Source organism: Triticum aestivum, chromosome 7D (genome assembly GCF_018294505.1).
Source record: "Triticum aestivum cultivar Chinese Spring chromosome 7D, IWGSC CS RefSeq v2.1, whole genome shotgun sequence".
In the NCBI taxonomy this organism is placed as follows: domain Eukaryota; kingdom Viridiplantae; phylum Streptophyta; class Magnoliopsida; order Poales; family Poaceae; genus Triticum; species Triticum aestivum.
The window spans coordinates 587,405,565-587,419,765 of NC_057814.1; the positions used below are offsets into that span (position 1 = coordinate 587,405,565).

General features: G+C 50.2%; 1 protein-coding gene across 1 annotated transcript in view; it reads right to left on the reverse strand.

Moving 5' to 3' along the window:
• LOC123171352 (aspartic proteinase nepenthesin-2-like) overlaps nt 1–2,668 on the reverse strand; it is a 14,333-nt gene extending 11,665 nt beyond the window's left edge. The window contains exons 1-2 of the mRNA XM_044588888.1: nt 2,480–2,668; nt 1,695–2,081 (exon numbers count right to left, since the gene is read on the reverse strand). Of these exons, the coding sequence (XP_044444823.1) occupies nt 1,695–2,081; nt 2,480–2,668 (576 nt within the window). The remainder of the gene's footprint in view (nt 1–1,694; nt 2,082–2,479) is intronic.
• Between the last annotated feature and the right edge of the window lie 11,533 nt (nt 2,669–14,201).

Consider the following 14,201-nt stretch of genomic DNA (forward strand, 5'->3'; position numbering starts at 1 on the left):
CCCGCGGCGCCCGAGTCGGGGGCGGCGGGTGAAGGAGGGGCGCCAGTCGCGCCGTCGGGGTCGGCCGAGGAGGCCGAGGATGCAGGCGCCGGCGTGGGACCGCGAGGACCGCCAAAGCCCGGAGGCGGTCCACGGGTCGAACGGGGCCGTCCACCTGACGGAGTCGCCGGAGGGCCGCCGGTGGCCGGCGGTGACGAGGCGACAAGAGCTACCTGCTGCTGAAACGGAAACACCATCTCATCAAAGTAAACGTGTCGGGAGGTGAAAACACGATGAGAGACGGGATCATAGCAGCGGTAGCCCTTAGTGTTAGGTGGGTAGCCGAGAAAGATGCAGGCGACCGAGCGGGGTGCAAGCTTATGAGGCGCAGTAGCGGCGATGCTAGGGTAGCAAAGGCAGCCGAAGATGCGAAGCTCATCATAAGAGGGTGGTGCACCGAAGAGAAGGTGATGGGGGTGCAAAGTTCCCGCGAGTGCGACATGGACGGATGTTAATGAGGAGTGAAGCGGTGGCGAGAGCGTCAGGCCAAAAGCGCGGAGGCACATTGGCATGAAAGAGAAGGGTCCGAACGCAGTCATTGAGAGTGCGAAGGATACGCTCAGCGCGACCGTTCTGCTGCGAGGTGTACGGGCAAGTGAGGCGAAAAGTCGTGCAATGTGTGGTGAGGAGAGTACGAACAGCGAGGTTGTCGAACTCCTTCCCGTTATCTGTCTGCAACGCGAGAATGGGACGACCAAACTGCGTGAGAACATAGGAGTAGAAGGCGGCGAGAGTGGATATAGCATCCGACTTGCGGCGCAACGGGAAGGTCCACACATAGTGCGAGAAATCATCAAGTATGACAAGATAATAAAGAAAGCCCGTATTACTGGCAACAGGAGAGGTCCAAACATCACTATGAATTAACTCAAACGGGTACGATGCAACATGAGAAGAAGCCCTAAACGGTAGACGAGCATGTTTGCTGAGGCGACATGCATGACACGAGTGATCCTCGTTCTTATTACACGTGAAAGAGAAACACCGAAGTATATGGCGAAGTGTGGCAGGATTAGGATGACCCAAGCGAGCGTGCCAAAGATCCACTCCGGTGGCGAGAGCGACAGGGGCGGCGGAGGTGGTGGAGGTGGCGGAGTGAACCGGGTAGAGCTCGTCGGGGCTGTCACATCGGTGGAGCACCATCCGTGTGCGAGCGTCCTTAACAGAAAAACCACATTCGTCAAATTCAACGGTAACAGGATTTTCACGTGTAAGAGAACGAACAGAAACAAGATTTTTAATAAGCTCAGGAGAAACTAAGACATTAGACATGGATATTGGAGTGGAGTTAGACGGAAAAAATGCATGACCTATATGGGTGATAGGAAGAGAGGAGTCGTCACCGACGGTGATACGGTTGGAAGTATGGACAGGATATGAGGTGTGAAGGTTACCGGGATAGGCCGCCATGTGAGCGGTGGCCCCAGTGTCCATGTACCAGTCGCCGCCGCCGGTGTAGCTGGACGGGGAAGGAGCGGTGTGAAGAGCCGCCAGAAGGGCCGGGTCCCACGGCGCCGGTGGGAGAGGCTGCGACGGGGCCGTCAGGGGCAGCAGCGACAGCCCGCCTGGCTACGGCTGCTGGTCGTAGGGCGCCGCATAGGGCTGCGGCGCGATGTAGAACGCCTGGTGCGACGGTGGCCGGGCGCCGAGAATACCCGGGGCAGGAGCACGGGGAACCGGCATGGAGTAAGCGTGCACAACGCCGGTCCATGGGTTCTGACCGGCGTACCACGGGGTCGGCTGGTAGGCCGGTTGCGGCGGATGGGGTGCTCCTCCCTGAGCGCCTGCGCCCCCTGCTTGCGGCCGCCGCGACGGCCGCCGCGACGTCCCCCTCCATTAACCGCCGGCTGGGGCAGCGGGAAGGGAGCGGCCGGGGCGAGCGGGAAGCCTGGCGGGAAGGCGGGCGCCGCCGGCTGGGGCGGCATCGGGCGTGGTGGTGGCGGGGTTTGACCCCCGCGGGTGCCGGCGACAAGGGCGGTGTGGGTCGCGCGAGTCCGCGCCATCCGCATCCGGCGCTCCTCCAACTTGAGGTACGCGACCACCTTAGCGAAGGTAGGCTCCGGATGAGGGTGAGGTTGGAGGCGGGGTTCCGAAAATCCTCGTTGAGGCCCGCGGTGAGGGTGCTGATGAAGAGCTCGTCGCCGATCGTCTCGCCGAGATCACGGAGCTCATCACCAAGCTTCTTGAGGCGCATGCAAAAATCATCAATGGACGAGTCAAGTTGCTGGCACCCATAAAACTCACCGTGGAGAAGGACCTTGCGCTGCAGCCGATTGTCGGTGAAGAGGCCGTTGAGCTTGGTCCAGACCGCGTAGGCATCATCGTCGTCATCCACCACGGTGTGGAAGAGGTCGCTGGAGATAGTGAGGTAGAACCAGCGGATGATGGTGGCGTCGAGGATCATCCACTCCTCGCCGTTGATCATGAGCGTCGAGTCCACAGTGCCGTCCACGTGGCCGTGCAGGAGGTACTCACGGAACACGAGCGAAAAATACCGCTTCCAAGCGGAGTAGGACGCGGTGTTTTGATCAAGCTTCACCGGGACACGCTCATGGATGTTGAGGTCGCGGACGAGGGTGACATCGGGACCGGCGAACGGGTTCGAGACGGTGGTGGAGGAGGAGCTCATGGCTAGGGTTTTGGGTTCGGGCGCGGGTTGGAGGATTGGAGGGTGGCGGCGGGGCGCGAGTTGGAAGGTGGCGCGAGTAGGATTCGCGGCGGGTGAGAGGTGGCGGCGGTGGTGCGGGAGAGGAGGCAGTGCCGGAAGCGGGGGCGATCGGCGGCAGCGGCCTTGGGAGAGGCGGCGGCGGCGGAAGGCGGGGTGGTGGGGAAGGGGCGGCGGCAACCAGCGGCGGCGGCGCGTAGAGGCGCGGCGGCGACGGCGGCTTAGGGTTTTAGGATCGTGCTGCGATAGATACCATGTGGGCCAATAGCTCCTATGCGACACATTTGAGGTGAATTGGCAAGAGTGCGACGTTGTTCGAGCGAATGGTTGTGGTGCGACAATTTTGAGCAGGTAAATAGCCCACGCACGACATGGCTGTTAAACTCAACTGATGCCCTCGTTAGCTGTTGGGGGCTGGACTCACCACTTATCCACGTAAGCGCAGGACCCACCACTTGTCTATTCGCGGGACCCACCTCCTCGCAGCTAGAAGAGACGAGCACCCGTGCCCGTCCGCCCGCCGCCGCCCATTCATCCCCTTTCCCCAATCTTTCTCTTCTCCGGTGACCTAGCGCAAATGTCTACCTCCTCCGCCACGCACTCAAAATGGCGACAGTATGGGACCAGTGCTGCTCACAAGGTGCCCTGACTGCCCACACCCAGACCCTCTTAAACGGTTGGTCACTAAGAGGGATGACAATGGCAATCTTGGGCGGGAATTTGTGAAATGCTTGAGCAAACCAATGGCAGGAAGGGATGGCAAGGTTAGATCTCAGTTCTTAGCCTGTTCTTTCGCTGTCTTTTGCTCCGATTTCTCCATATTTTGTTTTTTCTCCTCGAATTTGGGATTTAGGGTTCATGTTGTTCTTTTCAGATCTTGAAGAAATGTTACCATTTCGAGTGGATTGATGAATATGTTGATAGGATTCAGTTTGAGGGCTACGTTGATTCGAGCGTGGCCGCAACCTGGGAGCTCAATTTGGGCGGGGTGCCGCCGATTGCTGTTGAGAATACGGGGAGCTCGGGCGGAGGGGCGGGCAGAGTCGTGCCGATGGCGATGTATGCGCGCAATGCTGAACTGCATGCGGAGTCCGAACTGACCGAGGAACTGAAGAAGATCAAGAAACATCTAATGCAGATGATCGATTTGCAGAAGCAAGCAAATATCATGGCAGGGGGGGTTCTATTGTTGTATCATTGCTCTGTTTTTGTTTTATTTGTTGTTCATCCGTCATTAGAATGGGCATTTAGGCCTGTCAGGCTAGAGGATGTGATCTGTGCGCCATGCCAAGCTATGTATCTGAATTGAAGCAGCAATTTGGAACACAAATTATTCAGTGTTCATGCATGCTCTGTTTCCTCTGTTTTTGTTCTTCAGTTAACACAGTACACACCCAAATTCAGTTTCTAGTAAAAAACAAAATTGGGCTGCCGAATAGATGTTGGGCCGTGACCAGCCCACCCACGTAGGGGCACCAGCCCACCTCTAACTTCGGCAAATAAAATGGGGCCCAATAAAATGTTACTTGTTTTTATTTTGGCCTTTTTCTTGCACTCAATTTTGTGATGGATCATTTTCTGATGCACTAAAACTAAATGTTAATTGTTTTTATGCATGTCTACGGTTCCATGAACTAAATGAGTTGATGCTTGCATGAAGTGCCCGAAGTAAATTAGTTTGCATTTCCTAGTTGCACCCATGTCCATAGTGGGTTTGCATGGGGCTCCTAGTTGCATGTCCATGGTTTGGCCAATATTTTGAAGATGGTGTGTGTGGTGATTGTGGTGCAGTAACCCGGGCCCGTAGCAACCCATAGCAATACACGAATAATAAGCAAAAACAACCCATAGCAATCCAAAAATAATAGCACGAAACACACAATATATATAGTAGCATAACGATTATATAGAAGCATAACGATTGCAACCCATAGTTCCACGATAGCCTTACAACTCCATGATAGCCTTACAACTTAAAGTACTAATAAAACTTAATAATAGTAGCATAACGATTACAACTTGAAAAAACTAATACGACAGATCTATAGCAAGCTAGATAGATAGGGGGGCACCAAACGCGGGTTCTTCGGGTTCTTCTTCTCCATCTCCTCCGGGGCCACCTCGCTCCTCCGGGCGCCGCCCTTCACTCCTCCCATTGTTGATGGGGTACGGGAGTGTAACGCCCACGATGCGGCTATATCTCCCACGTGTCGAGGCACGACTTAGAGGCATAACCGCATTGTGGTTTTGTCGCAAGAAGGGTCATCTTCACACAATCCCATGTAATGAACAAGAATGGGATAAAGAGTTGGCTTACAATCGCCACTTCACACAATACATAAATAAATCGTACATCAAACAGAGTACACACATAGGTCCGACTACAGAACCAAAATAAAAGAAGACAACCCCAAATGCTAGATCCCTGATCGTCCCCAACTGGGCACCACTACTGATCAACAGGAAACGAGACATAGTGGGTTGAGTCACCTGCACTGGTATCATCGGCACCTGCAACTGTTTTGGAAGTATCTGTGAGTCATGAGGACTCAGCAATCTCACACCCGTGAGATCAAGACTATTTAAGCTTAAGGGTAGGAAAGGGGTAGTGAGGTGGAGCTGCAGCAAGCACTAAGCATATATGGTGGCTAACATATGCAAATAAGAGCGAGAAGAGAAGCAACGGAATGGTCGTGAAGCTAGCAATGATCAAGAAGTGATCCTGAACTCCTACTTACGTCAAACATAACCCAAAAACCATGTTCACTTCCCGGACTCCGCCGAGAAGAGACCATCACGGCTACACACGCGGTTGATACGTTTTAATTAGGGTCAAGTGTCAAGTTCTCTACAACCGGATATTAACAAATTCCCATCTGCCACATAACCGCGGGCACGGCTCTCGAAAGTTTATACCCTGCAGGGGTGTCCCAACTTGGCCCATTATAAGCTCTCATGGTCAACGAAGGATAAACCTTCTCCCAGGAAGACCCGATCAGTCTCGGAATCCCGGTTACAAGACATTTCGACAATGGTAAAACAAGACCAGCAAAGCCGCCCGAATGTGCCGACAAATCCCGATAGGAGCTGCACATATCTCGTTCTCAGGGCACACCGGATGAGCAGTCCGTACAACTAAAACCAGGCCTCAAGTTTCCCCGACGTGGCGCTGCAAAGGGCTCTAGTTTGGACCAACACTTGGAGGAGCACTGGCCCGGGGGGGGGGGGGTAAAATAAGATGACCCTTGAGTCTGCAGAACCCAAGGGAAAAAGGCTTAGGTAGTCAAATGGTAAAACCAAGGTTGGGCCTTGCTGGAGGAGTTTTATTCAAAGCGAACTGTCAAGGGGGTCCCATAAATCACCCAACCGCGTAAGGAACGCAAAATCAAGGAACATAACACCGGTATGACGGAAACTAGGGCGGCAAGAGTGGAACAAAACACCAGGCATAAGGCCGAGCCTTCCACCCTTTACCAAGTATATAGATGCATTAATTAAATAAGAGATATTGTGATATCCCAACATAAACATGTTCCAACATGGAGCAAACTTCAACTTCACCTGCAACTAACAACGCTATAAGAGGGGCTGAGCAAAAGCGGTAACATAGCCAAACAACGGTTTGCTGGGAAAGGTGGGTTAGAGGCTTGACATGGCAACATGGGAGGCATGATATAGCAAGTGGTAGGTAGCGCAGCATAGCAATAGAGCGAACAACTAGCAAGCAAAGATAGAAGTGATTTCGAGGGTATGGTCATCTTGCCTGAGATCCCGCAAGGAAGAAGAACGAGTCCATGAAGAAGACAAACGGATGTAGTCGGACGAATCCTCACAACTCCGGAACGAAACCAAAGGTAACGAGAGTCGCAACTCGGAAAGAAACAAACAACATAGTAAACAACCATCACATAAGCATGGCATGATGCAAAATCAAGTATATGATGCATGTCCGGTTTAAAGCGGCATGGCATGGCAAAGTGCAACAAACAACTCTACAAGTTAAGTGGAGCTCAATATGCAACGAGTTTGCATATTGGCAAAACACCACATCAATTATTTAGTTCTCTCCCGTTTATGTACCCAACAATATTAAATGTTGTTAAACATGGCAAGGGGTGAAGCATAAATAAACTATCTATTTAGGCAAGTTTAAATGAGGCCGGAAATAACAAACAACAATTCCGGAAAATCCTAATGTGCATATTTTGATTTGGTACTGTTCTGCCCTAAACACAATTTTAATGTTGTTAAACAGAAAAATAAAGTGTACCATGTTAAACTAGGCATTTTTATACCCCATTTACATATAAAGTTTATTAAAATCCGAACTACGGTTATTTAGTTATGAAATAAATCATTTTAGCATGTTATTTGAGCAAATTTAATCAAACAGCATTTTAAACATTTTAACATGGGATGAAAGTGGCATATTATGAAACTAGACAAAAATCCAAGCATTTTTCATATATAGTTTATTTAAATCTGATGCATGATTAATTAGTTATTATATGCATGAACTCAAGGGGTTTTCTGTAAAACAGACGTTCCTGGGATAATTGCTAAAATCGCAGATCTGGAAAAAAACCTACACGGGTCGAAACTTGCTGGGCCAACAGTGCACAAGAGAGGGGGCTGCTCTCATTGGGCCAAAACTGGCCGGCTTGGGCTGGCGGATCTGGGCCGCGAGGAGATGGAGGGCGAGCTGGGCCTTGGCGCTTGCTGGGCAGGGACGAGGCCCACGAGGCCAGGTCAACAGGCGCAGTCGCTCGTTCCTGGACAGAACAAGAAGCAGGGCGCGGAGGCGTTCGTCCTCCTCTGGACGCAGGGGAGGCAGCGGCGCGAAGCAGGGAGCAGCAGAGGGACTTGGCGGGGCGAGGGACCGCGGGAACCGGCTGGATCCGAGGCCATGGCGGTGGTGGAAGGCGACGGCTTGGCGGTTAGCGTCCACGGCGTCGGCTGTTGCCTGAAGAACGACGACAGAGGGAATTCAAAGAAAAAAACGGGGAAGTGAAGAAGAAAGAGACGGCGAGGGAGATGGCAGGGCGCGACGGGGCCTGCCTGGGGTTGCCGGCGACGACGAGGCCAGTCGTCGGAGGCGCGAAGGCGAGGCCATGCTTGCCAGGGCTGCAAGGCGTTCGGTTTGGAGCAGGGAAGCAGAGGCCGCGGTAGGGGATGGCGAGGCAAGGGACGGTGGCTGGCGATGCACTGGTGGGACCTGGCGCGACAGGGCTCCACGGGAGGGCGGAGAAGGAGCGGATCAGGGGCCGGGGATGCCGGATCCGGTGAAGAACAACGGCAGGCGGCAACGACCGAGGACGACGACGCGATGCTCCACACCTCCTGTGCTCATAAACAGAGAGAGAGAGCTGAGATACAGAGAGGAGGAAAATGGAGGAACGAGAGGGCGCGACGGGGGCTCGCCTGGGTGGCGGAGGGCGTCGGCAGGAGGAGCTCTACTCTGGCGAGGTGGAACTCCGGCGTGGCACGCGAAGACGACGGTGAGACAGAGGACGCGCGGGTGTGGGGAGACTCGCCGGTGGTCTCGATCCAGACGGGAGAGGGACCTGGTGCACGAGTAGCTGATGCGCTCGTGCAGCTCGCGTAGCAAGGAGGGCAGGCTGCGGGCGGATTGGTGTGATGGGGAAAACGAGGAGGAAGGGGATCCCGAGGGGATTTGGTGGAACGGCGGCGGCGGAGGGATTGGACGTATCGATGGGAGAGGATCCCTAGTTTCTAGGGTTGCCCACTATATATAGTAGGTGGCTAATATGAGAGTTGATTAGCCCCTAGATTTTTATCGGACGGCTTCGGGTGGTCTAAACAAAGAACGGATGATGTTTAGGATAACTCGGGATTTTTCCGGACCCACTAGTCATGACCGTGCGGTTCGGGGAAGTTTTTGGACAAGGCAGTAAAGAGTGTGGGTTGTGCGGAGAGGTTAAGCGGCCAGAAAAGAGGGAAGCAAAACCCGGTCGATCTGAGAAAGGACACCGAGATGAAGGAGAAGTGGCACTATGAACGAATGCAAGTTTTAAAAACAATGACGGCAACGAAGTGCCGATGCAATGCGGATGATGTGATGATGGAATGCAACAAACAAATAAATTAACACAGCTGACACTCAAAACATGGAAGGCATCTGGAGCGTCGGTCTCGGGGCGTTACAACACTCCACCACTACAAGAGGATCTCGTCCCGAGATCTAGGATGACACCGGAGAGAAACGGAAGGGGAAGAGGTAAAACAAAGTTGCTTCTTTGACAAACGAGTGAAACCAAAGAACCTTGAGAGGTCGCAAAGCTTGAGGAAATGACACAACGGAGGTGAACAAAATTTAAAACACTCCGTTCAGCAAGGGGAACAAGGGACATTGCGAGAACCTTGTAGGTTGAAGGACATGAAACAAGAGCTTAACGGATCAAAATTAATATGAAAGCACACCGGTAGAAAAGAGAAACAAGGAACAAGAATGACATAATTTGGACAGCACTCCGACTGTAAATGGAAGGAATTGATCATGATCTTGACAAGATGAGAGGATACTCGATGAAATTAACAACACATTGCCTCCGGAACTAATGAAAAAAATGGCACAAGGGGTAAGAAAGATTTCAGACAGCACTCCGGTTGAGAAGGGAGGCAAAACTTGACAAAATGGGAAGAACTTGAAAAGAGGGCACGACACTCCGGTTGGAAATGGATAAGCACGAAAAGAACACGGTCCTCACAAACCGAGAAGATGAGTGAATAGAGCAACATCACAATGCCTCCGGAAGAAATAAATAATAGAAGATAGATCCTTGGAATAAAGAATGGAGAAGAAAATGAAAACTTCTACCAAAAATGAGCTTGGAAAGCATCCTTCCAAGAAGGTTAGAATGGAGTTGTTGGAAAACCAACTGCGAAACGAATAAGCTTGTAGTGGGCTTATGGAAAACTTCTCAAGATAGAGGCGAAATTCTGCCACTACGGAAACAGTTGATTGGATTGAGATCAACAAGGAGAAGAAAACTTCTTCACCAAGATGAGAAGGAGAAAATTTGATCATTGATAAACCCTACAAATAGCTACATTCCTTAGGGAAAGCTTTAGGTGAAATCTTTACCAAGATAACTCCAATGGAGGGATTGATAGGTTGAGACCATCTCCTGAATGAAGAGAAAATGATGGATTTAAAATATCTTATTCTTGGCAACTTGAATCGCGAAGGGAAATTTTCAAGAATGACATAACACCATCTCAAGAGATAAGGTAGAAAGAATTGCACTTCGGAATGCAAGATGAAGAGGTTAAGCGGCCAGACAAGAGGGAAGCAAAACCTGGTGGATCTGAGAAAGGACACCGAGATGAAGGAGAAGTGGCACTATGAACGAATGCAAGTTTTAAAAACAATGACGACAACGAAGTGCCCATGCAATGCGGATGATGCGATGATGAAATGCAACAAACAAATAAATTAACACAGCTGACACGCAAAACATGGAAGGCGTCTGGAGCGTCGGTCTCGGGGCGTTACAGGGAGCGTGTGCATAATGCCGTTGTTGGGGAAGATGCCGTTGAAGTCGGTGAAGATATTGTAGGTTGTGAAAGCTATGAACTCACAACCAACCCAATACGCTCGCCCGAGGAGATGGAAAGCATCGAAAGGGTATGTGAACGTGGCAAGGAGCCCAACCACAACGCCGTTGTGGTTGACCTCCTCAAGATGGTACATCCGAGGAGAGCCGCGGGGGAGGTGGCGGAAGCCGGCCGCAAGGAAGAACTCCGTTAACTCCCTTGCGCCCCTCCACCTCGAGATCGCCCAAACCCTAAGGGTTCTCTCTACATACACTCCGGCCAGGTAGAGCCTTTCCGGCACGGTTGGGGGGAAGCGGTAGGTGGGGTCGTTGTACTGCATGGTGGCGGGGTGGCTCGAGGGCTTGATCGGGTTTGATGGAGAAGAAGGAAGAAGGAGGGCAGAGGAGGCAGAGGATGGGGTGTGGACGAGGAGGGAGAGGAAGACGATAGTGCCCGGCTTAAATAGCCCAAGTGCGACGTGGTTTCACCCCGTAGAATTAATGGGCGGGCGGCGTTTGGTGGCGCCCCATGAAAGTGTGTACACGAGCGTGGGAAACGGGTTGCGATCCTTCTATGCCACCGGTCGCGGGTCAAGGGGGACCGGCTCACGCACGCGTCTGTGCCGTCATGGGTCAAGGGGACACGCCTGCCCCGGGTTCTCTGCGTGTGCCGCCCGTGCATTCATGTCGTAGCCCATTAATTTGCACATCTTGCTAGGGCCTGGCTAGAGGGCAACGTTTGGTCGATGGGAGACGGGACAATAATGGACGCCTTCATTTGCCCATCTTGTAACGGGCAGCACGCCGTTTGAACTGCATCGATACCCACATCGATACCCCATGCCAGTATTGCGTCCTCAAAGAGGAGCACGCCATGTACAGCACGCAATGCAGCGTTGGCTTTTTGGTTGTCTTCATCGGGCTGCTGCATTGTGGCCGGGTGCATGCTTTCATGTGACGATGCATCAGTTCTAATGGTAGGCATGCGACAGGTTACTGCGTCGATAGGGGTGGCGGAGCAGGGCTACGTCGAGGGCATGCATGCAACGCACGGGTGCAGTTCTGCGGGTGGGCATGCATGCTGCGGGTAGGCACGGGCACGCATGCAACGATGGAAAGGGCACTGCGTAGGCTTGGTCCATGCACCGCGTCAACTCTTGTCGTTGGATTCAAATGAACGGTCCTGATGCCCCAATGAGAGAGGCTGATCCAAACCCCACTGATTCAACCAATCAGCGCGTCTCATGCGGATCGATGCACACTGATTCAACCAATCAGCGCGTCTCATGTGGATCGATGCACACTGTAGCTAACCATAGCGCCTGATCTCAACCGTCCACGCACAACGATCGACGACCCGGTAGTGTGCGGGGTTTTGAGCGGTTTTGAGAGGGGTTTTGAGGGGTTTTGACTGATTAGGGTTGAGCATAACTAATTCAAAAAAATCAAAAAAATATAAAACTTGCGCACATAGTCTTATTATGTCGTATAGTAACGAGAAAAAAAATATAAATATGGTTTACATACATTTTTACGAAAAATCCTTCACAAAATTGTCATTCCTCGAACAATGTAGTATGGAGTTCAAGGGAGAGAGTAGTGGGCACCCGAGAGTAGGTGGGGTTTTGAAAATGAAAAGAATGAAAACCTCACCAAAACTTCATTTTCGATTGACTAAGAAAGATCTTAACTTACTTTTCTCATTTTCATGTTTTAAACTTGTTTTATATATAATTTTCTATTGAACCTTGTTTTTTCAAAAAAAGAAAATAATAGAAAATTAATTCAATAAATAGTGAGACTTTAGATTTACACTATATAGGTAGAATAGATGTGTAGAAAAATTATTTGGCTGGTTTAGACAAGGTGCCAAAAAAACTTGCTTAAATATGAGGCCGTTTATCCTACCTTTGGAGGTCATTTGAGACACACTTTTCATGACTATGAGTTCAACTTACCAAAAGGGCTCGGAATGATCAACAAGCAAACATATTTCAGTTGAGGTACTTTAGATAGCATTAAAACATCAATACCCCATCCCTAATTCAAATTTGAGCCCAAATTTGAATTTAAATTTGAATTTTATTTGGCTGGTTTAGACAAGGTACCAACAAACAAGTTCGAATAGAAATACGGGGATACATAGTGACTACCAGTACGCACCAAGTTACAAATATTATTACATGCCCCAAATTTTCAAACTGTTGTATGTTCTACATCTTCCTACCACATCGCGTGCCCTTCTTCGCCTTAGCACTTCTTGTTTTTGGTTCTACTACACACACAAGTTCACTGATCATCTTGGTTTTCTTCACTGGTCTTTTCAACACCTCGCCAACACCCTCGTGATCAGTGTCTTCAGTCTCAATGTTGACAGCAGTTTCAGTTTCTTCGGTGTGTACCTCAACATGGGTTTCTTCAGTCTGAACCTCGACACGCTCAGGTTCAGTTTCAACCTCGAGAGCAGTTTCTTCAGTCTGAATGTTGACTGCAGCAAGATTTTCTTCAGTCTGCTCAGGCTCACGCACACTTCTTTTCTTTCTACCGCCATTGACTCTTACTTTTTTTGTTGGCCAACACTGTTCAACAACAAGGGGCTGACTTGCTCGCTTCCTCCTGGCCATTGGGAAAATGTTATAGATATAGTAATTGGAAAAAAGCACCAAATCAAAACACAAACAAATACACAAGAACATACTTTGGCTTATCAAGAGTGTAACGGCATTTGACAGATCCCACTCTGTGCCCAAGTTCCTGGCACAACTTGCATCTGTTTTTGTTACCTTTTTGGGCCCTTTTTGGCTTTTCATCTTTCTTTCCCTTCTTACTACTCCCATCTTTCTCAAACCATGCCTTGAATCTACTCTGTTTAGGCCTGCCAGCCTTTCTTTTCGTCAAGGGAGGACACATGGAAAATTCAATGTCCACTTCAGGCCACTGAGACTGATCTGTAAGTGCTGGAATTGGAGTAGCATATGCAGCTTTGAATCTTGCTACCGAATAATATTCATGCAAATATGGGTGCATGTTTATCTTCGGTTGGGATGCTAAGAAGAGAATGGCATGCTCACATGGTTTACCAGTGTGTTGCCACTCGAGGCAAGTGCAATCATGCAATTCAGTGTTAACAACATGTCTCCTTCCAGTTTTGTTATCTCTAACTTCAGCACCCCAAGGTGAAGATTTTTCAACAAACAAATGTGAAAGACATCTGCTCCTATTGACCACCTGTTGTACCACTGCTGGAAGCTTATCACCTTGCAGACAATCACCTATCCTTCTTCTCAATTCCCACAACCGCATGAGCATGATCCTGATTTGGTCAACCATGTCATGCACAGGCAAATCTTTTAACTCCTTCACCTTGTTGTTGAAACTCTCTGCCAAATTGTTGTTGATGTGGTCACACTTGATGGCAGTGTTGAATGCTGACCTGTACCATAACAAAGAATGGTAGGTGTTCAGCCATGGACCAAACTCATCACATGCTGCCATTATCTTATCAAGATGATATTTGTGTGTCTGTCTAGTGTAAGATCTTGCTGCTGGCCACATGCGCCCAAATTCTTCTCCTCTAAATTTTTTGATCAAATTCATCCACAAATGACCGAAGCACTCCCTCTGCTCAGCATGTGGGAAAACATTTTTCACTGAATTTTCAAGCCCCTTACATGCATCTGTGTGTATAGCCAAAGGTGACACTGGCCCTAGGCATCTTTTCAACTGGATCATGAACCATGTCCATGAAGCCTCTGTTTCTGACTGAAACAAGCCAACAGCAATAGGAAACATCCAGTTGTGTCCATCTAGAGCATTGCATGCTGCCAACTGACCATTGCACTTGCCTGTCAAAAATGATGAGTCTATGCTCAAATATGGATGGCACCCTGCTTTGAACCCATCGATGCAAGGCTTCAAAGCCATAAAAAACTTGGAGAACT